This window comes from Melozone crissalis, unplaced genomic scaffold (assembly GCF_028551555.1).
Source record: "Melozone crissalis strain CALT ecotype California unplaced genomic scaffold, PUWL_Pcris_2 ptg000008l_1, whole genome shotgun sequence".
In the NCBI taxonomy this organism is placed as follows: domain Eukaryota; kingdom Metazoa; phylum Chordata; class Aves; order Passeriformes; family Passerellidae; genus Melozone; species Melozone crissalis.
Genome location: NW_026535786.1, coordinates 14606134 through 14626944, shown reverse-complemented (window position 1 = coordinate 14626944; position 20811 = coordinate 14606134). Strand labels below are relative to the sequence as shown.

General features: G+C 45.5%; 1 protein-coding gene across 1 annotated transcript; it reads right to left on the bottom strand.

The window, feature by feature from the left end:
• Window positions 1–1924: 1924 nt before the first annotated feature.
• TNFRSF1A (TNF receptor superfamily member 1A) lies at window positions 1925–18152 on the bottom strand. The gene is made up of 10 exons (XM_054269889.1): window positions 18045–18152; window positions 8975–9176; window positions 8518–8646; window positions 8081–8227; window positions 6115–6196; window positions 5731–5798; window positions 5398–5517; window positions 5028–5065; window positions 4132–4258; window positions 1925–3553 (listed from the first exon to the last, which is right to left on the bottom strand). The coding sequence occupies exons 1-10, from the start codon at window positions 18081–18083 to the stop codon at window positions 3252–3254; spliced, it is 1254 nt and encodes a 417-aa protein (XP_054125864.1). The 5' UTR covers window positions 18084–18152; the 3' UTR covers window positions 1925–3251.
• Between the last annotated feature and the right edge of the window lie 2659 nt (window positions 18153–20811).

Below are 20811 nucleotides of genomic sequence, written 5' to 3'. Positions count from 1 at the left end.
ATTTATAGTTTCGACCACAGGAAGCTGGACATCACTGTTATGAGATTTATAGTCTCTGCAATTAAAGGTGGACACACATCTGGGGAGCTGGGCTTCACCAGATGGGATTCGTCTTCCTTCTTTCAGAAACAGGACCGCCACCATCTGGGGATACTCCTTTTGAGATACTGAAAAAAACTAAATCACAATGGTGTATAGAATTGTGACGTAAAAAATGGGAATAGAAACTGCTGATGAGTAAAAATTGGGAATGGAAACTGCTGAGAAAGCTTATGAGTACCCCTATAAATACCTGTAAGCCTCAACTATCAGTGTGCAGTTGGAGGGAAAACTTCCCCCACTGTACCCAGCGCTGTATTGCTCCTACTTTACCATATTAATTAATAAATTGATTGCTGCTTGAATATTGGCCTAGTCAAGCTTCTTATTTATAAGAGAAGCTAGAATGTTTACAGTAACAGGGATCAGTATGTAGAGTTTCTAAGATACCTCCTGTAGGTGAGATTCATACATGTTCATACAAGCTCAGGATAAGCTCTAAAGAAGCACTATGGATAATGCTGTTACAGTGATTAGTGCTGTAGGTGAGATTGTACAAATATGTGCACTTTGGACAAACCCACAGAGGTAGATTTGGGTTGCTAATACCCCTAGTTCCTGTGTGCCTCAATAAAGCACCTGCATATAGCCTGTGATTATGTGTGCTCCCAAACACCAACAAAGCCACTGGCAACCCAGCAGTGGCCTGGGGCTTGCTGCTTGTGGCTTATCTTGTGCCACAAGATTTGCCACACATGGATTTTAAGTGATGCACTGAACAGTTTGAGATGGGGAAAAAAACCCATGGCTTAGACATCACACCTGGAAAAAATTTCTGAGAATTTCCCCACTTCAAGCACTTTGAATATATAGCATGTACTTCTAACAATTATCATACTGTTGTGCTTGGTGAACGTAAATTATGAAAGAAAAAGTGTATTACAGTGTGTCGCAGACATCTTTTCACTAAAAATCCTTTCTTGGGATTTTTCCCCTTCTGAGAAGCTGAGGCCTCAGAAACAAAATGTAAACAATGGTTATCTGCTGCTGTGGAATGCAACAGGTGGATTTTTGATTGGGCCATCTTGAATGTTTACAATTAATGGCCAACCACAGACCAGATAGCTTGGACTCTCTGTTTAAGCCACAGATATTTGTTATTCATTCTTTTCTATTCTTAGCTAGCCTTAAGATTAAACCTTTCCTTCTATTCTTTTTAGTATAGTTATAATGTAATATATATATATCATAAAATAATAAATCAAGCCTTCTGAACACAAAGGCAACACTCTCATCTCTTCCCTCATCCAAGAACCCTTGTGACCACTGTCACAACAGTGAGCTTTGTACTGCCTCTGATTAAAAATAAAAAAAGCAACAATATAATCCTCAATTAAAATAGGATGTAGGCATAGCAAAACAAAGCCTCAAACTGGGAATTAAAACTGATGTCAGTTCCTGGCTTTGTCACTGATGGTCAGGAACTTCCATGTTTCAAGTAGGAAACTTTCAAGTAGAATAGGAGTAGTCCTTCCTTATTTAACATGGTGCTCTGGTTCCTCAGACAAAAACATGTAAGATTAACATTAAAGTATAACCTATTATTATTCTTTTATTTAAAGATCTTTTCCAGTTTAAAAAGCCAGATACAAATCCAAATGACTCATTGTATATTGTTTAAAAAGTCACTCTAAATGTGCTGGCATTCATATTCTGGAATATCTGAGAAGACCTGAAACTGGAGTACATTTAAATCCTGCCCTCAGCTAGCTTCTTCTGATGTGAGGTCAGCTAAGTTTTACATGCCAAAGTACATAAAACTTGAGTTTGTTTTTTTTTTAATGTACAAGACCACCAAACTATCTACTCTTGATGCCTCTGTAAGTTATTCCCCTTCGTCTCCCCCTAGCCACAGTCACAGAAAAGAAGCTGATATGAGCAAAACCAGAACAGAGGTAAAAATATTCACTTTAATTCAGAACATTTAGTGTATTTACAATAGAAAGTTCCTCTCTGATCAAGGGATTAGAGACTGAAAAAACCCATGTTACAAACATGTGGACAACCTGCACCTGGTGCAGGCTAGTTGATTTTTTTTCTACATCTGGTTCTCCCAGGGTAATTCTGGTGAGAAGCGATGGGGAGAGCCTGGAGATGGTACCGGATGGCTCCCACAGCCAAGCAGCAATCACAGTCCAGGAAGTAGTGTGCAGTTATTCAACAGTTGCTAGAACATCTACACAGACACGTACACAGTCCCATGTGCAGTTAGATTCACGGAATCATCCAATGTAGGTAAGCAGGTAGACACAAGCCTACCAGCCTGTGTGCAGGCACAGACTTGCAGAGGTGCTCATGCTACCTGTGCCCATGCATAGGTGCCACCTCACCCAGGCAGGTGCACACACTCCTTGCTACCCTGCACCTGGACAAACACACAGGCAGGTGTTTTGTTAATGCTAACTTACATGATTTCTAGATACAGAAAAAAAAAACTTGAGGAAAAAAGCACCAACTCTCTCATCTGACTCACTGGCTTGGAATTCTTACTCCTCTGGAACCTGAGGGACATGATGTGGAAAGGATGAGGTCCTCCTGTTTCTCACAGAGAGAGAACCAGTTCTGAATCTCCAGGAGACTTTTGCTACAGCGATACCAACTAGTTGCTACTGGCTGACACCGAGAGGGGGCAATCCTCTCCTGCTCCTAGAAATAGGCACATCCTCCTACCACTTCCTCTGAGTCAGATTTAGCAATCAAAAGGCTGCAATATGAGCCACTTCAACTGGTTGATCTCGCAGAAAAATAGATCTGCAAGAAGTGAGTGAGTACTCAGCTTAACCAAAGCACCCTACAAGTTTTCCCACCACACGATGTGTGGAGCACCTGCTTCAGCAACAACTTGTCCATAGAAGCTGATCTATGATCAAGTCACTCAGAGCTCCTATTTGCATCTTGGTCAAACTCCACACACCACTTCCTTGATGAGGTGCTTCCCCTCCTTGGGAGAGGAGGTGTTGCAGAGGTCTGCCATAACTTAAAGGTTGAACTATGTGGTGGTTAAGAAGCAAACCTCAGCCTTCCTCCAGCATAACCTGCTGCTGTCTCCAACAAAACCAGCTGACAAGTGTTACAAAGATGGGGAGATATGAGGAAAGAAAGAGAGCTATGATCCCCTCTTAAAGGTCAAAGGCAGCCTGAGCAGAAATAGATTAAAGATGGTTGCGGAGGCTGCAAGGCTGAGGAGAGTTCTGGTTGAGCAAAGCTTCTTGAACAGCCTCACTGCAGCCACTGAGCTCCATGTGGTTGAGAACACGGCTGATGTGCTCCACGGTGGCAGCACGGCCCATCTGCAGTCTCCAGAGGCGGAGCATTTCGTACTGGGCGTCCCGCAGGCGCCGGTGCTCCAGCTCAATCCGCTCCAGGTCGCAGTCGCTCAGCCCCAGGCGCCGCACAAACTCCTTCCACCGCGACGGCGGCACGTGGTCCACCACCGTGTACAGAACAGCAGGGGCTGTGGACACACAGGGAAACCCTGAGAAGCAGGATTCTTCCACCTCAAGGACAATGGGGATAACCCAGGGCTGGAGGTTGCCCTGGCATCTTGCATTGCCCCCTCTTATTCAAGCCTTCTCCAGCTCTCCAGAGTAATCACACCTACTCCAGACTTGCTCTTGTCCCTCAAAATGTAATAGGAATGTTTCCATATGCTCTTGTATAAGGCTATGAGCAGAGTCAAGCACATTTTCTTAGGGCCTTTCTGCCATACATTCTTGAAAAAGAGCGAATTATTAAAATTATTCTGGGTCACTGCCCATATTGACAGCATGTCAATACATATGGCAATCCATTTTGCTGGTAGGGAAAAGGGACAACAGAAAGGACAGATATTGCACAGATATTTGGTGTATTTGGCATATACAGACTCACAGGCTCTGGGCATGCTTCTGCCTTTTTACTGTGCTGTGCATGGGTACGCATCCAGGTCACATACACTGGGTAAGGTCCCTCCAGCATACTCCTAGCTGCATCTGCATAATTAGGTTCCCATTTGACTGGGGAAGGAGAGAAGGATGGAGGACTTTCACTTACTGTCTGGAAGCTGTGTCTTCCTGGCAGATCTGACACAGTCTGGTGAACTCTGGGTTGTATTTAATGGCAATTCTTTTTCCTTCTGGGACTCAGGACAAAGGGTGGAAATTTCATTTTTTTCCTCAACCTGAAAGACACATTACATAGTCCAGAATTACCCACGGCAGCACAATACACCTGTCTCCTGGAAGCAGCCACTAGCTTTATATGCTAAAATTTATCCAAGGTAGATGGGGAGTGGGTGTTGAGATTTTAATCCTTCCTACATGCCTTGTTTCAGCAGAGGACACCAAACATTTCTTTCCAGCAGAACCCAAAGAGTTTAACTTTCTTTTGCCACCATAAAACAGTAGTCCAGGAAAAAGTATTTCTTTACAAAATCAAGTAAGGCTGGTACCCAAAATCACCACCATTCTAGAAGCTCCACATGCCATCTTTCCCATCAGCCTCCTCTGTAAGGCTGTGGAAACCCCACCTCAGCTGCTGCCTGGGCACTCTTATTTGCAGAGTTACCTTGGACCTCAGAGAACACTCTGAAGCAGCACTGAGAGGCTTGTGGAGTCAAGATCTGAAGTGAAATAAAATTCATTAAATCCTCCAAGCTTGGGGTACACAGAGAGAAAAAAGGATTAAGGATCAACTGTCTGAACAAAATGCATCCAGGAAAAAAAAAAAAAGCCAGGAGTTTGAAAAGCATCCTCTAGAAGAGGGGAAGTAAAGTGTTAGTGGCTCCACCCTCTACAGGAAAAGACTTCTGAGTTAGACAGCCCTATTACTCAGCTCACTTGAAAATACAAGGCCTGAAAACAGCCCATGGGGAAAAATATTACTCCAGATCCCAGGCTAACATATTTAAAAGTGGAAGGTAAGCTATATATATCCATCATCTTGCTCACCTCTGATACTGGCTCCTTGGTTGTCGGTGGCAAAGAAACTTCAAAGAAAGAAAAAAAAGAAAGTAAGTAGAAATTATTTTCACTTCCTCCTGTCCCAGAGAAAACAGGAAAGCAGCTACTCACAATCCTGCCCTCAAAAATGTTTTATAGCAAAATAAACATCCCAGAAATAAGCTCAGGTGCACTTCAAGTCATAGCTACAGGCCTGGATGCAGAACTGCAATAAGAGCCTCAGCTATTTAGTTCTTGTGCTACTCTGGCCTTGCAGCAGAGCAGAGTCAGGGGATCCCACTTTGTCCCTCACACACAAAAGCACACAGAAATCAGTGTCTATCCCAGTCAATATCACTGCACATGCCACTGTACTCACCACAGGAGAAGAAAGGCCCTGTCTTACGTTTCTGGACCAGCTTCCCTACTTTACATGCAATGCAGAGGACGAAGATAACTCCAAATATTGCAACAAGGGTGCCAAGTACAAGGTTTCCATCTGGACAAAAGGAAAAGAGCAAATGCATGAGTGAGTAAGAAAAGAGGAGGTAAGTGCTACAGGAAGAACAGCAAGTGGAGATTTGCAAATGGTAGGGAGAAAAAGGATAAAGGTTTGACAAAGTGGAAAACAGAACCCTTTACAAAAGGCATTAAGAAAACAACACCCCACAATGAAAAGATTCCAGTGCCCTTCAGTCCCCTGAGCACTCACTCAGCCCAGATGAGGTCGGTGAGGTAGTGACTGGGCTGGGACACAGCAAGCAGTCTTCTCCAGTGCAGCTGAAAGGGCAAATCAGAGAGGTGAGCACATGTGCAATGAAACTCTGGCCATTTCCAACCTCCCTAATTAACAGACAAGTCAAGATGAGCCTGCAAAGCAGAGCAATGCAGTGTGACTAGTGACTTCGGGCCCTTAGTGGGCTAATGCCCACATGGAGGAGACTGGGGGTGAAGACCTACTTGCTCCAGAAAGGCAATTAGAATACTGTAAAGTTATGCCTAGATAGAAAGTGTCATGAGAAGAATTTCCTCCCCCCATGGAGCTCCTGCTGTCCCTCCTACTCAGTGGTGGGGCATACAGAGTAAAAAAGCTCACCTGTTGCAAGGCTTGCAAATATTACTACGTGACAGGAAAAATTGAGGCTTACACCTGCAAACTGCATCTTTATTCTTTGAACCTGTGGAGGAAAAAAAAATCAGAAACTGTTGCCATAATATAGACAAAGAAGAAAACAAAGGGGAAAAAATCAACTTCAAAATGGATGAAGGATTATCCTTTTTTTAAGCCTGCTACTGAAAACTGCTACTGAAGAAGAGATAAAGGATTTGATCTATATATAAAAAGAGAGTTGAGGGACGATAAAAGTAATAAAAATAAGAGTGCCACTGTCCTGAAGGTGGGCACCTCTGTAGAGGCTTGAAAAGGGAATATAATTACAGAGCAGCTGGAAATAGTGTAATGCGCAAAAAGCAGTAAAAGTCACCCAAGTTCAAGCATGACAGGAAGGGGAAACCACATTAGTCAGGCCAAGATGAGGGAGAAGTGGTCCCTGAGCAGCTGGGACTGGTGAGGAAGTCAGTTCAGGGCAGGGAGAAATCATTACAAGTCATGGGACACATAAGCATTCTTCTGATGCCGTGAGTGGAAGGGGTAAGAAATGAAAGAACGCTCACTTCTAAGCAAGGCACAGGAGAGAGCCTGAATAAACAGGTGTGGGGAGGAGCAGGCAAGAGCAATGATGGAAGGACATCAAATTGCATGAGAGAAGGAGAAAATGTACTAGAACAAGGAGTATGCATTGTTATGAGTGAGGGAGGGGAATAAAACAGTTCTACATCAGCCAAGAGGGGAGGAAGCTGCTCAAGGACAGTGTGCAATCACGACCCTTGAGGAGAAGCTTAAGCATGGAAACTGTGACAAGATGATTGAACACTAGAGGGAACACATTCACCAGTGAAACAGCAAGCCTCACACTGGGCAGGGTAAGAGATGGGAAAGGGAACAGGAGCAGCACAGTTTGCAAAGAAGACAGGATAGCTTTAAGACAAGGTAGGAGCAGCTGGACTGGAAGCATGGGCCTGCTAGACAATTAAAGAACAATGACTAAATTAATTATAATTGTATCTTTGGTACAGATCATGAGCAGCTGAATAAGGTGTTGAGAGGGGAGTGTGTGTCCTTGGACTGGAGACAGCCCCTAAGGAATGTATGTACATGCAGATTTGGAAGACCAGTCGGGGTGTGAATGGGCATGGATGTGTGATGTCTTGTTTGGCTGCACAGTCAGATCCACTGGTGCAACCTTATAAAAGAGCTAATCAAGGAAATAAAGTCACATTGCATCCAATAGTGACTCATGCTTTCTCAATCCTCACATCAAAAGAAGACATTGAAGGGACATGGAAAGAATTACACTACAGAGAGCAGTGTTTGTTAAGATCTCTGATTCCTGACTTTGGGACAGCTAACAGAAGTACTTCTCCCAGACACTGGCATCATCCCAAGGTAAAGCCCAGTTCCATTGGGTATAGTTCAGCATTACTAGCAGCTCTCTACTTTAGAACACTGCACAGAACACTGTGGTTGCTCAGCAATTAGTTCAGTTCAGACAAGCAGTTCAGCTGGGCACCAGGGCCAGAGGTATTTTCGTCCATCGTACTCAAAGTGCTTCCAGCAGTTGGTAGGGAAAATGCAGTGAGCATCAGGAGAAAAACAAACAAGGAAGGCAAGAACATAAAGAACATAAATATCTTGCTTCTAGAACATAAAGATCTTGCTTCAGGACAGGCAAGGCAGAGGCACCAAAATTAAGTAGAAAGTAGCTCCTCACAACAGCCAAAACCAAGAAACAGTTCAAGGACAAAAGAAAGCAGCTATGATAGGAAACAGGGATTGATGCCAGAGCAGGCAAAAAATAGCAGTCTTTCTGGGGAAAAGGGGCAGACAAACCCCAGAGTTGTTCCAAAACCACCATCCTTTCAGTGCAAGGCACTGCAGCATATCAGAAATTCTACTCTACTACAGTACATCTGCACTGGAGCCATATCCATGCCATACTCACAGCTGGCAATAATCCCATCGGCACACGAGCTGCAGTTCCTGCACTGGAAGTATTCAGACTCAGAATCAACCTGATACTGATTCTTCTGACAGCCACAGACAGTATCTTGCTTTGGGGTGCAGGGGGTCTCTACTATCTGCTGGAGTGCTGAGGAAAGAAAGGAGAAATTATTACTCCAGCCTCTTCCTTCACCTTCAGCTGAGAGCACTGTCATGATCATAGGCATTGTTATCCCCTAATTTTCACAGAAAAAGGCCAGAAAGGCCTGCAAACTGTATCTCAGACTGTTCCAGTTTGGTGTCCCCAATCCATCCCCATACACTGTCTTACCCATTCAACTGCTTACTTTTCCAAGCTCCCTTGCCCACCTTGCCATCCCCTCCAGCCCTCATCCACCCCCATTTTCCTCAGATCCTGCAGCTCTGGCAGTGCCTCACCTGTACGGCAGCGTTTGCACTGGAAGCACTTAGACATGGTGTTATCAACAGCTGTGAATGTGCCATTGGCGCATGGGAGACAGACAGTTGCCTGCTCAGGCCCTTCACAGTCTTTTGCCTTGTAGGTACCTGCAAGAAAATCACTTAGCAGAGCTCTGAGAGGAAGGCAAATGTGTTGTCTTAGGGAGGACAGGAGTCACTGGCTCCTCAAAGAAACCCTGGAGTTGATGCCATAAGGACCAAGTATGCTTCCCCTCACCAGTGTGAATGACACTGACAGCCCACAAGAGGAGAAAAGGAATAAGAATAAATAAAAGAAATAAGAATTTATCAGGGTAGGGATAGGTATCAAGCAAAGGGAGAGCTGATTAGCTGTAGGAAAGAGACAGTTTGAGAGTGCAGGACCGGGAAATGCCTCCCAGGTGAAAGTCACTCCTACTGCATTTATTTAGTGTACCTGCATGACACCTCATGCAGCAGTGGGTCTTTCTGGGGTGTAGGTATTGTCCCAGTTGACAGTGCATCTGTTTCTTTTCTCTCCTCAAAGGGTTAGAGGGCTCTCTTCCATCCAGACCTACACGACGGACTTGCACTCTATATGGCACTGGAGTAATTTCTACAGATTCCTTTGTCAGCACACAGACAAATATTAGAATAACCTGTAATAGAGAGGGAGGGAGGGAGGGAGGGAGAGAGAAGAAAGGAACAAGGTGAGAAAACATTATATCCTCCTGCACACTGCACCTCTGATTTCAGCACTTAGAATTACATCATATCATAAGTTCAGCTTACTTGGTTAATTCTGGTAATGGGACCCTCCACTGGCAAATATATGTGGGGAGATGATTTACAAAAATAAACCCCAACAAACCAATGCCTGCCATCTGTGATATTAATGTACCGTTCAATGGCCTCTATGGTAAACTGGTTGTATATAAAACAAATATTTTTCATGATGTGCATTTTATACATGGAATGCCTTGAAAATGCTGCAGCTTGCATAGAAGTTACACAAGAGCAAAAAGATGTTTTTATTAAGGAAGGCAGTAAAGCTGTCAATGTAGAAACAGTTCCACAGAGAAGAATGCATCCAGTACTTGCAGTTCCATTGAATAAATACACAAGATGGGAAGTTTGGAATAAGATGGCAAAAGAGGATCTCACTGTCTACTAAGTACAGGAAATCTTACAAAACGCCTCCTGAGCAAGCCAGACCTAGTAACATGGGAAAATTAGGTTTTTGATTTCTCCTGTGTCAAATGTACATTCTTCCTCTTAAACTGCAGCTGTTAACAATCAGCCCATACAATTCAACACAAAAATGAGCAGTTTCTTCTTTTTGTAACTCTGTTAGGATTTGATTTCTATTTTTCCGCTTGGAAGTTACTGTTATCATGCCAATCTTAACAGAAATATTAGGATTGGCATGACTGCCACATGACTGTAAGAGAGGGTGACTTTGTACACCCACACACACATGAACCAGGGGTTACAAGCACAGCTGCACCAATAATGAAGGATGCTGTTCCCTGGACACTGTTTGCAGGACACTGTTCCCAGCACTGAAATTGAGAAATATACTGTTTATGTAATGGCCAAAAGGTCTCCCCTCTGGTAAGAGGACAGCATAAATGACTCATCAGCAAAAGATCCTCTACCAGAAGGATGGTAATGAGATGCAGTGTATTACAAGCACAACCCCTTTGCTTCTTGGCCCAATTGAAAAACAGACCTCAAGCATGCATTTCAAACATTCAGATAGACAAAAAACATACAACAACAAAAAGGTTAAAAAAACCCCAACAAAACAAAACCAGGTCAAAACCTGGTCCAAGATTTATGAAACCTGAAGTCAGCAAGTTTCTACAGCAAGGACCTATCCCATACCAACCAATGGTATGACTCCTGAAGAATATGAAAGATTTGTTGAAAAACTATGTTATAGCACCATGAAGAAGTCCAGCAGCATGATGAAGACTTGACAACTTGCATCCCTTGTCATCCTCTTTGCACACAAGTGGCCACATCTTGTCTGGACATCCATGTGTTGATGCTTCTGAGTATGGTACAGATGTACCAATGAACTCTGTGCATCAGATCAAGTGAATGATGAAAATCAACTAATAACTTTTGCAAATAAACACCACCCTGCCAATATAATCTCACACAAAGTTTTACTATACTACCTTCCCTGCAATTGTAATGTTTTCCCAGCTTGTTTTTTTGAAACTGTTTTTTTGAAGATGTCCAGCATTACAAGGACATCTTCAGAATTCTTCTTTTTTTTTTCCTTTTTTTGCTTTTTCAGCCAGAAGACTTAGAGCAAAAGCAAAGTAAACCAATAAGGGTAAACCACAGTCATGATACCAATTCTGTGGTAGCAAGCTTACCAAAAGATACATAGAATGAAATGGTTATGACAGCCCTACACTGTTCTCTTTCTCTTTCAGAATTAAAGCTTTGGGGGAGAAAGGTACACACCCAAAAGCAACTTAAAACCTCAAGAACGATGGAGTTTGCAACTTGGACAAAACTAAAACATTGTTTTTCAGAGAGCTCTGACACATCCAATAGACCAGATGCTAAAATGGTGAACAGGAAAAAAGAGAACCACATATTTAAATAGAAATCATTTCAGACTTCATTAGCTGACCACAGAATAATTGTAAGCACTCCAACAACTCCTCAGCAGAACTAAAAATTGTTTCAGCAGCTGACATTACAAGATTTATTGCTTGCAGGAAAACAGATAGAAGATCCTTCACACAGATGGTCTGACACACAGTAACAATAAAAACATTCTGATTCTCTAGCTAGTGATTAATCCCCTGATACGAGAACATACAACTTGTGGACTTATCACTCCATAAGTCACACAAGTTAGCAATAGAAAGAAGATAAAAGCATCAAAGATTAAGCCAAAAATACAGAGAAAATTGGTCAGATACCCCTTCAAAGCCAAAAGAAAACAGAAGTGGTTTTAATTTTTCAGATTAAGTGAAAGCATGTCTGTAAGTGTCATCAAAGCAGAGTTAACATGGTACTGAACACAATTTGAAGAACAGAATGTCACAGGCCAGGAGTGACTCAAACCCCAATGACTCGGCCATCCAGCAAAATCATTCACATGATGGGAAAAAACCACCAAAACACCTCCATCTTAAGCAGCTACCCATGCCATTCAGCAATACACTGATTTATACCAATGAACAGCTTCATCAAATTCAGGTAATACATGAAATTAGAACAGTCTGTTCTGTTTCAGTTGGAAGGCACATAACTCATGGTATATGAACTGTAACAACCATATTACAGAACTGACGGACTACAGAACTGATCAAAATCCTCAGCAAAACCAGTCTAAGAGAATATGAACGTGACCACACAGCAACCACTTGGTAGTGAAAGAGTGACCCAATGAAGAGCAAGAAGACCCCATATAATAATGCTTTTGGTCCAGACTGTTGCTTGAGGGATAGGAAGTTTAGATCATAGGGGTGATATTGCCCAGGAATTTCTTTGTTGGGGATCCCTCTTTTGAGGCACCTGGCTTAAGCTACCATGTAACTCAGCTGATTTGTACCAACAAATCTGTCTGATGGAAATGAGAGCCTGATTTTAAAACATGCTTTTGCAGTTCCCCTCCTCTGGACACATTCAAGGAAATGTGCCAAAATCCTTAAATTGTGAGGCTCCCAACTGCTCCCAGCCCTGTGGTGAGGCCGCAGCAGCGCTGAGCACAGCGGGTGATGGATGATCCCCCCTGTGCCCGGCTGTGCTCTGTGTTTGATGCCCCCAGGACACGGTTCCTGCCCTCTGGGCTATGCCCTGCTGCCTCTCACTGAGCTGCTGCTGCCCCCAGCACCCCCAGGGCCCTCCCTGCAGGGCGCTCTGCAGACACTCCTGTCACAGGTTGTATTTGTGCCCAGAAGTAACCCTGTCCCCATATTCAGGATCCAGCATCTGGACTTGCTCTATTTCATTCCAATAATCATTGCTCCATGCTCCAATTTATCTAGAATAAATACATTGAACAGAACTGGCCCTAGAATTGAGCCCTGAGAAACACTGCTGGTGATCAGTCGCCAGCCAGATTTAGCTCTGAAGCACTAAAGCCTCAAGTCATTGATAAGAGTTTGCCAAGGCAAAGTTTAGAGGTCTTCTGCAAGTGAAATAAGCTGAATATCCATTGTTAGGTGTACAACACACTCCACTTGCCAGGATCAAAAAAACCAGCACCCACTAAGCAATTTCACAGAGATAATGTGTATTACCTAAGCCAAGTGGTAATTCAAACCACGTGTGATGATGCACACCACTGATTCATACCTACTCTGCCTTTTCAGTCAGCAGGGACTACCAGGGAAAACAGAGTCAGCAGAAACTCTGGGGTTTACTTCTGAAACTGCTGCAGGAATAACCAAAATATGGCAGAATACTGCTTCCTTAAAACATTCCACCCCTCTGGATGACAGCTGCACATTCTCCTCACACACAAGGCAACCCCAGTTCCCTCCCATGCCCTCACACCAGCACTTACTGCCCAGCACTTCACCTACAAGGAAAAAAGACAGCACAAGCCCAAAAGTTCTTCTATGCAACGCTTTGACAGCTGAGACAGGAGTTAGGAGCCTTTCCACAATTTTCACACTCAAATATTCTCGAATTACTGCCACCACTACAATTTGCACGAAGGTGGAGGGAGCAGGAACAGTGACACACAGGTCATTTTGCTATCTTTAATACTGTTGCTTCAATATTTCTTGAGAAAACAGTACACCATACTACTAGTTATAACTATCTGTACTCTGTTGTAAATAATTATGAATTAAGTCTTTTAGTCTCAGCATTATCATCATCAATTAAATCAGTATTTTATTCATATAAATATATTTTGTCATCCTCAATCCTCATGGACCAAGTTGCACGAAGATTCCATTGTAATAACTCAATCAAACACTTCTCTCAAAAAAGGCTTCCAGTTTGCAAACTCCATTTTTAAACTAATTAATTATCAATTACGTGCAAATAAGAGGCATTATGAGTTATTAGAGTGTCTCAAAATATTTTGTAACAGCAAGTTACCTTGGCTTAAGAATCCAGCATGATACACACCCCATGCACAAGTATTCTACACATAAATCATCTTTAATCATCATCATAAATCATCTGTCAGCCTTTTTAATGAGTCATAAAAAATTAGTCAGCTTGGAGGCTTGGGCGAAAACCAGTATCTTGTTCAGACTAATGAGCTACCAAAGAAATCAGAGTACAGGGTTTACTCTTATGTTCTTTGTCTGGTTCAGCCATTTCCAAAAGCTCTTTGAGGTTTGCATTTGTTTTAGTTTGCTATACAAAGATGAAAGGGAAACCAGAACTTCTGCTTTACACATTGAGAAATGTGCATTAAAGCAACATTTACAGGAAGCTTTCGTCATTGCTCTCTAAAGTCTGGAAAGAAGGCCAGAAGAACTACTATTATAAATAATCCTCATTTTATGAAGATCAGATGAAAGAATGCTGTATTTCAGGCCTTGTCTAAATTCAGGAGACTAGTAATAGCTTTGATACAATGAAGAAAGGCCTTACAAATCTTAACTTAAAAACCCAAAGAAAACTGTGTTTATCTATAAAGACTGTGGACTTCACATCATAAAACATCATAAAGTACACAAAGTTAGAAGGCTTTATTTCATGTTAGTAAAGATTAAGAAAATAATGGAGAAGTCAGTAGGTGATAACAACCATAAGAAAATTTCTTTGGAAGCTTTCCCTCTGAGGACACTGTGGTGGACACTGTGGTGGACACTGTGTCAGAGTGCCACGTTCACTGACCCTCAACACCCAGCACTTGGCCTGAGTTCCACTGTGCTGCTGTACGGCCTCACATCAGAGCACTGATGGAGCAGGAGCCAGGGGAAGGCTCAGGGGGTCCTTACTTTTCCACCCTGAAATGATTTTCAGCTGGGCATGAGCCCTGGGCCCCTGCCCACGCTGTGCCACAGACCTGCTCATGCCCCTTGCCAGTGACTCACTAGGTCAGTTTCTAAGTCAGGTAATTGTCAAATGCTGAGTCCTACTCATTGGAACAGATATATTCCTGTTCGTTTTAATAGGAAAATGTTGTGACATTGTTTGAGATGTGCTTTCCACTGTCAGGTTCCTAAGAGCACAACACAAGGATGTGTGTTAGCAAAGGAAGCACTCAGCTATCCAGGGACTACTGAAGAGAACACGAGGCATCTGCCCCAAATACAAACAAAGCCTCTTTGTGATGACTAAAGAAAATGGGCAAGAAGGAGCAAAGTGACAACACTGGGTTTACCACAAATAATACTGCTAATGCAGAAAATTGATTACTTAATGAAAAGGGAAAGGCATCCAGACTGACAGTACTGGTTACTTGGGAGGACAAAAACTGCCACGAAAGTGTACTTAGCACAGACCCTAATATAAACATTTCATTTGGCTAGAAACAGTCAGTCCTAAAAATAGAAATTGAAACTAGATTAATATGCAGTAAAAGTTTAATTAATCTTGTTGGAGAAAACAATCAGAAATGCAATCAAATGCTATGAATTATTAGGAAAAGACATGAGAGCAAAACCAAGAGTGTTGTTATGACAATATATAAAGGATTGAATTTGACTGTAGTTCTGGTCCCCACTCTAAAGAATATAAATTAACTCAGATATAATACAAAGAAAAGTAAAAAGGACCATCATTGGTACAGACTGACTGCCACAAAGGGAACGACAAAATATACCCGTCCATAAAAGAGACACCTGAGCCAAAGATACTGTAGCAGGCTCAAAGCCACGAATGCCAAAGAGAAGATGACCTGGGATGAGTGTTCTCTGTCTCCTCCAATACAAGAACTAAGAGGCATCACATAAGACAAGCAGCGGAGAGGTTCAAAACAAACACAGGGAGGTACTTTTACAGCCAACATGTAGCTGAGGTGTGGGCCTCCATGAGAGACTGCTGGCTCTGCCAGAAACCTGTCCTGGTTCCAAAATTCATCACCACACCCATAGGAGAAGGAAAAAAAAAAACACAGTCAGGGATGCAAAATATGAAGACGCCATTTCAGCTTGGAAATTCCTACAGTCCCGGCCCCCTGGAGGCCAGGAAAGTATTCTTATTTTTCATTGCTGTACACTTGCCCCGCTCCAAAACCCTTGGCAGACACCTGTGACTGGTCACTACTGGAAACAGGCTGGTGGCCCAACAGCTCTTTCTTACAATGCACTTGGTGGCCTGGTTTTCAATTTTTGTATAATGTAGCTTCTAACTTCAAAATGGCAGTTTCTCCCTTTACTTTGAAAATAAACCAGTGCCAGGAGTACCCTTATGGCTATTTTGTCTTTTTTCTTCATAAAACAGAATTTTCTTTAATAAATGAAACTTCCGTTATAATTTTTAATGAGACAGAAAACACCCTGGCCTCAGTGAAGACAGATGCAATTTTGTCCACTGTACAAGTTAGGAGTGCATAGGGAAAACACAGAGCACCTGAAAATGAATTTAAGGACAGGCAGAAAGAGTGAAGGCATGGAAACAGGCTACAGGAAATTTTGAAGAATCACAGGAAACATACAAGAATCAGAAGAGTAGAAGGGAGGCATCAGGGGACCAAGAAGGGCTATGAGGGCAAACAGGATGATATGCAATGTAAATGACAGTGGATGGGCATGCAACAGAGTGAGGGTGAGACTTGAAACTCTGGAGGGGGAAAAAAGAGAATATGATTTAATTGAGAAGATAAACGTTATCTGTAGGGAGTAGAGTGCCATTGACAACTAGAAATGACATGCAAATAGGAAGGGAGAAACAACTTCAAAAAGAAATCCCACTGAAGGACACTTCCTCCAGTGCCTTATTTAACTGAAGATAATATAATGATTTTGGGGAATCCAACAGATCTTTCTCTTTTTGCCAACTGAATGAATAATATCACATATAGTACCAATTTGCAACAAAACATGTGCACCTCCATTCTTAAGCCAGAAATACACTTTTCAGGTTTGCTATCTGCTTTGCAATCTGTCCGTAAGTCAACATAAGTCCATAAGTTTATGTGTCCTACCAAGGTCCCAAGATGGTAAGTGATGCACAGCTGGAGTCAAGGTATTCCTTCTCTCCAGTTTTAGCTGTGTTGTCCTGCCACTGCTCGCTTTAAGCCTACTACCAAGTTTCCAAACCTTTCAAGCAGTAAAAACCCCCCAAGACCAAATCCAAACCTTTCTGGAAGGTAACTTTGCCCGCATTGCAACTTTCTGACCACAAATTAACAACTAAGCCAACATTACAAGTCCGGTGCAGCCAAGTGCAAGCATGCATTACCAGGATGCTCAGGTATTTAAGGTCAAACAGTTTGACCCCGTAACCTCTACAGCAGAATTTATAGCCATGTCATGATGCCGACTGACACCACTCCGCTGACGAGCTTTAGCGCACATCTGCTGATACTCGATAGCCATTCACGTCTGGCAATCAGGCTATTCATAAAACTCTCCAATATCTTTTAAAACCTTTTCACCCGCAAAATCACAACGGGCAGCTTAAAAGTCTTGCCCTACGAAGCCCAGGCAGGCTAAAGAAGATCTACCGGCTGAAGAGCTGAACTTGCTCTTATACAAATCCCGTGGTTTGGGGCGTAGCTACAACCCTCTAATCTTTGTTCAGGCGCCCGCAGAGTGGCATTTGTGTGCGCCCGGCTGCGCAGCAAAGCGGGGGCGGCTCATCGCCGGTCCCCGCACAGCGGCCGAGGGAGCGGAGCGGCTCCGATCCCGGCCCGGCGCTCGGTGTCCCGGAGCGGAGCGGCTCCGATCCCGGCCCGGCGCTCGGTGTCCCGGCCCGGCTGGTCGGTGTCCCGTCCCGGGCGGCTCCCATCCCGGCCCGGCTGGTCGGTGTCCCTGCGAGCCCCGCCGCCCGGACCCCCCGCGCGTTAACGGCCGCGCCGCGGGCTTCGGGGAATCCGTCGCCGTTCCTGTAAGCCCAGACGCCTTCTCCCTGAGTCAGGGATAAATCCCGGGAACGGCGCCAGAGAACTCGGTGCCCAGCGGAGGGCGGGAGGCGGCGATCCCGGCGGTGCCGCTGCCCCGCGGGCACCCGGCGGATGGCGCGGCTGCGCTCCCGGTCCCGCTACCGCCGCTCCTGCCGCTCTAGCGCCGGCACCAGCCTCCCGTGCGACGACGACCGCCCGCCTCGCCCTGCCGCAGACTCCCCGAGCCTTCTCCCGCCGCCGGCCGCCCCGGCATGGGGCTGCCGAGAGGAGAGCCCCAGCACCCCGGAGAGGGCGAGCAGAAAGCGGGCTGGGCGCAGAGCGGCAGCGATCGGGAGCCCGACGGCGGCCGGGAGGGTGGAAGAGAGCCCGGGCCCGAAGGCTCGACGGCGGACACCGCTCAGCGGACCCGCGGCGAGCTGCAGATCGCCGGGACCGGAGGCGTCGCCGGGCGAGGCGGTGTCCCGCCGGCGCTCGGCCCCGCTGCACCGGGAGCGGCGAAGCCCCCGCCGTGCCTTACCGTCCCCAGCGAGGAGCGGGGCAGCGCCGGGCCGCGCATGGCTCCGCGGGCCGCTACATCCCCGAGGCAGGGTGCCCTGCGCGCAGAGAAAGCCGGCCCAGCCGTACCCAGCGCCGGCCGCAGCACCGCGCAGGCTGACTACCCCGTCTCCAACTTCCTGGCAGCGGCAGCAGGAAAGAGAGCGGCGGGCGGGAGGCGGCCCGGAGCCCCGGCGAGCCCCGCCCGCCCGCCGCCGGGCCAGGACCGGCGTCGGCAGTATTCCCTAGAAACCCCGATGGACGAGCTGAAGGAAAGCGACGGATGGGGCATCGAGTGGCTAAAGCTGCTAGAAAACACAATGGAAGGGAGTCAGAGGAGGTCTGCTGAAATCTCAAAAGTTCTTGACGGAGTGTTTCACTCTTCAGCTGTACTTTTCACGTGAAAATTAACCATGTACTTAGAAGAAAAAGACCTTTTGCATCTTAACTGCCTTAATTTTAAAGAAAGGCATTGTGCAGCCATGATCAGCATTTTTAGAGTCTATATGACCATCCTGCAGTTTTTAATTTAAAACACACCTCTTGCATGCTCCAATGAACCAACTGTACAGATAGTGCAAATATAAGCAAAACCAATATGATATTCTGTGTAAGCCCTGCTTCATTTAATATATCCTCTTAGCATGTTTGAAAAACAAAAATACAGCTAGGAATGAGTGGCTAAATGATAAAGAACCCCCCTTGATTTGTTGCCCATTAAGACTTCCCCTTGCTTTCTGGAATTGTCTCTATACTCCAGTAAAAGACCTTAGATCAAGTTACTAAGCATTGTTTTGGAAGAATTTGCCCATTTCAGTACAAAATGGGTACAATTCACTCCATGGACTGCCTGAATTACTGCGGAGAAATCCAAACCCCTCCTCAGACTGATCCTACTATGGAGTTGCTTATCTGCTGTGTGAAAGCCAACGACAGCACGTGCACAGGAGAAAACAAGGAGGGCACTTTTCCACACTTTGGCTTGGAACAGCTGTGACTTCCCAGCTGCAAGTCTCAGGAGGGAAGGAAATAGCAGAATAACCTGTTATCAGATTGCAGCCATCTCTAGGGATAGAGGTGGAAAAGATTTTTTCCTGTTCTTTTCCTAGCCTCAAATGAGGACAATACAAAATTAGCCCCTAAAGGGAAAATTCTGGCACGCATTCTGTGAAGGAGGAAATCATGTTTTTAATTAATAATGCTGTTTCAGGTTTAGCACTTGCTGGCATGTGAGTGGATGAGGCCCATCCTTCAATCTTCCTGGAGCTTCAGCCTTCAAAAACATAAAAAAGGCAAAAACCAGCTTCACTTCTCTAGAACTACATAAATGTCAGAAAAATCCCTGTGAATCTTCACATTTGACTCCTCCCAAGTTCAGGGAGGGACGTCTCACTGCACGTTTGACATTTACACCAATGTCAAATGCATCACTGCACATCCACTTCCCATCTTTCACCAGAACTCCAGGTCCAGGCCTCCCTCCATCCCTGCCACCTCCCTGCAGCCTGCCAGGTCTCCAGCGCTTCCTGAGGTCCTGTGGCCACGGGCTAAGGCCCAGAGGGACTGAGCCCACCCTCCTGTCACAAACCAGTGGCTTGCAGCTCGTCTGACAGCCCAGCTGCTTCACTCCCGCCTGCAGAGCTGTGTTGGGCTTGCGCAATCAGGTTCTGGCAGCAGGGGGACGACAGGGGTGGCTTCTGTGAGGAGCTGCCAGAAACTTCTGCGGTGTCTGGCAGAGCCACAGCCAGCTGGCGCCGAGGTGGATGCACCGCCGGTCAAGGCCAAGCCTGTGAGAAATGGTGGCAATGACTCTGTGATAACCTATTTAAGAAAGAAGAAAAAGTTATTGTGGTGATGTAATTGTGGCTGGAGAAGAGCAGAGTGAGAACATGTGAGAGGAACAACCTCGCAGACACCGAGGTCAGTGGAGACGGAGGGGGTGAAGGTTCTCTGGGCACCAGAGCTGAGATTCCCCTGCAGGCATGATGAAGACTATGGTGAGGCAGGTTATCCTCCTGCAGCCCATGGAGGTCCATGGGGATGCAAAGATCCACTTGTAACCCACGGTGGAGCCCCATGCTGGAGCAGGTGGATGCCTGAAAGAAGGCTTTGACTCCGTGGGAAGCCTGTGCTGGAGCAGGCTCCTGCCAGGGACCTGCAGCGCCTGGAAAGAGGAGCCCACACTGGAGCAGGTTCCCTGGTGGGACTTGTGATTCTGTGGGGGACTCACGCTGGAGCAGGCTGCTCCTGAAGAGTGCACCTCGTGGAAGAGTGGGTCATGTCACGTCGGAGCAGCTCTGCTGTCTGTGGTGAAGGTTCACACTGGCGAAGTTCGTGGGAGGGCCGTGCCGGAGGGGCAGGGGAAGGATCCCTCTGTCTCCCTGAGCAGCGGCAGGAACGACGCGTGACGAACTGACCGTAACCTCCATTCACTCTTTCCCTGCGCCGCTGAGGGGCGGGAGAGTCGGATGGGGCAAGGCGTATTTAAGATTTATTTAACTTCTCATTATGCTCCTCTGATTTTGTTTGTAGTAAATTCAGTTATTATCCCCAAGTTCAATCTGCTTTCCCCGTGACGGCAATCGGTTTGTGCCCTCCCCCGGTCCCTGTCTCAATCCGTGAACCTTTCGTTTTACTCTCCCTGCCCTGCCCACTTGCGGCGCCGGTAAGCGAGCCGAGCCGAGCCGAGCCGACCCAGGCCCCTCCCACCCACTCCCGTTCCTCGCCATCCCGCGCGGAAGGGGCGGGAA

Coding starts and splice junctions, on each gene's coding strand:
- TNFRSF1A (XM_054269889.1), bottom strand. CDS start 18,083: ATGCGCGGCCCGGCGCTGCCCCGCTCCTCGCTGGGGACG. Junction 8,647..8,974: donor CTGCATGAGGTGTCATGCAG/GTACACTAAATA, acceptor ATTTTCTTGCAG/GTACCTACAAGGCAAAAGAC. Junction 4,259..5,027: donor CCAAGGAGCCAGTATCAGAG/GTGAGCAAGATG, acceptor TGTGTCTTTCAG/GTTGAGGAAAAAAATGAAAT.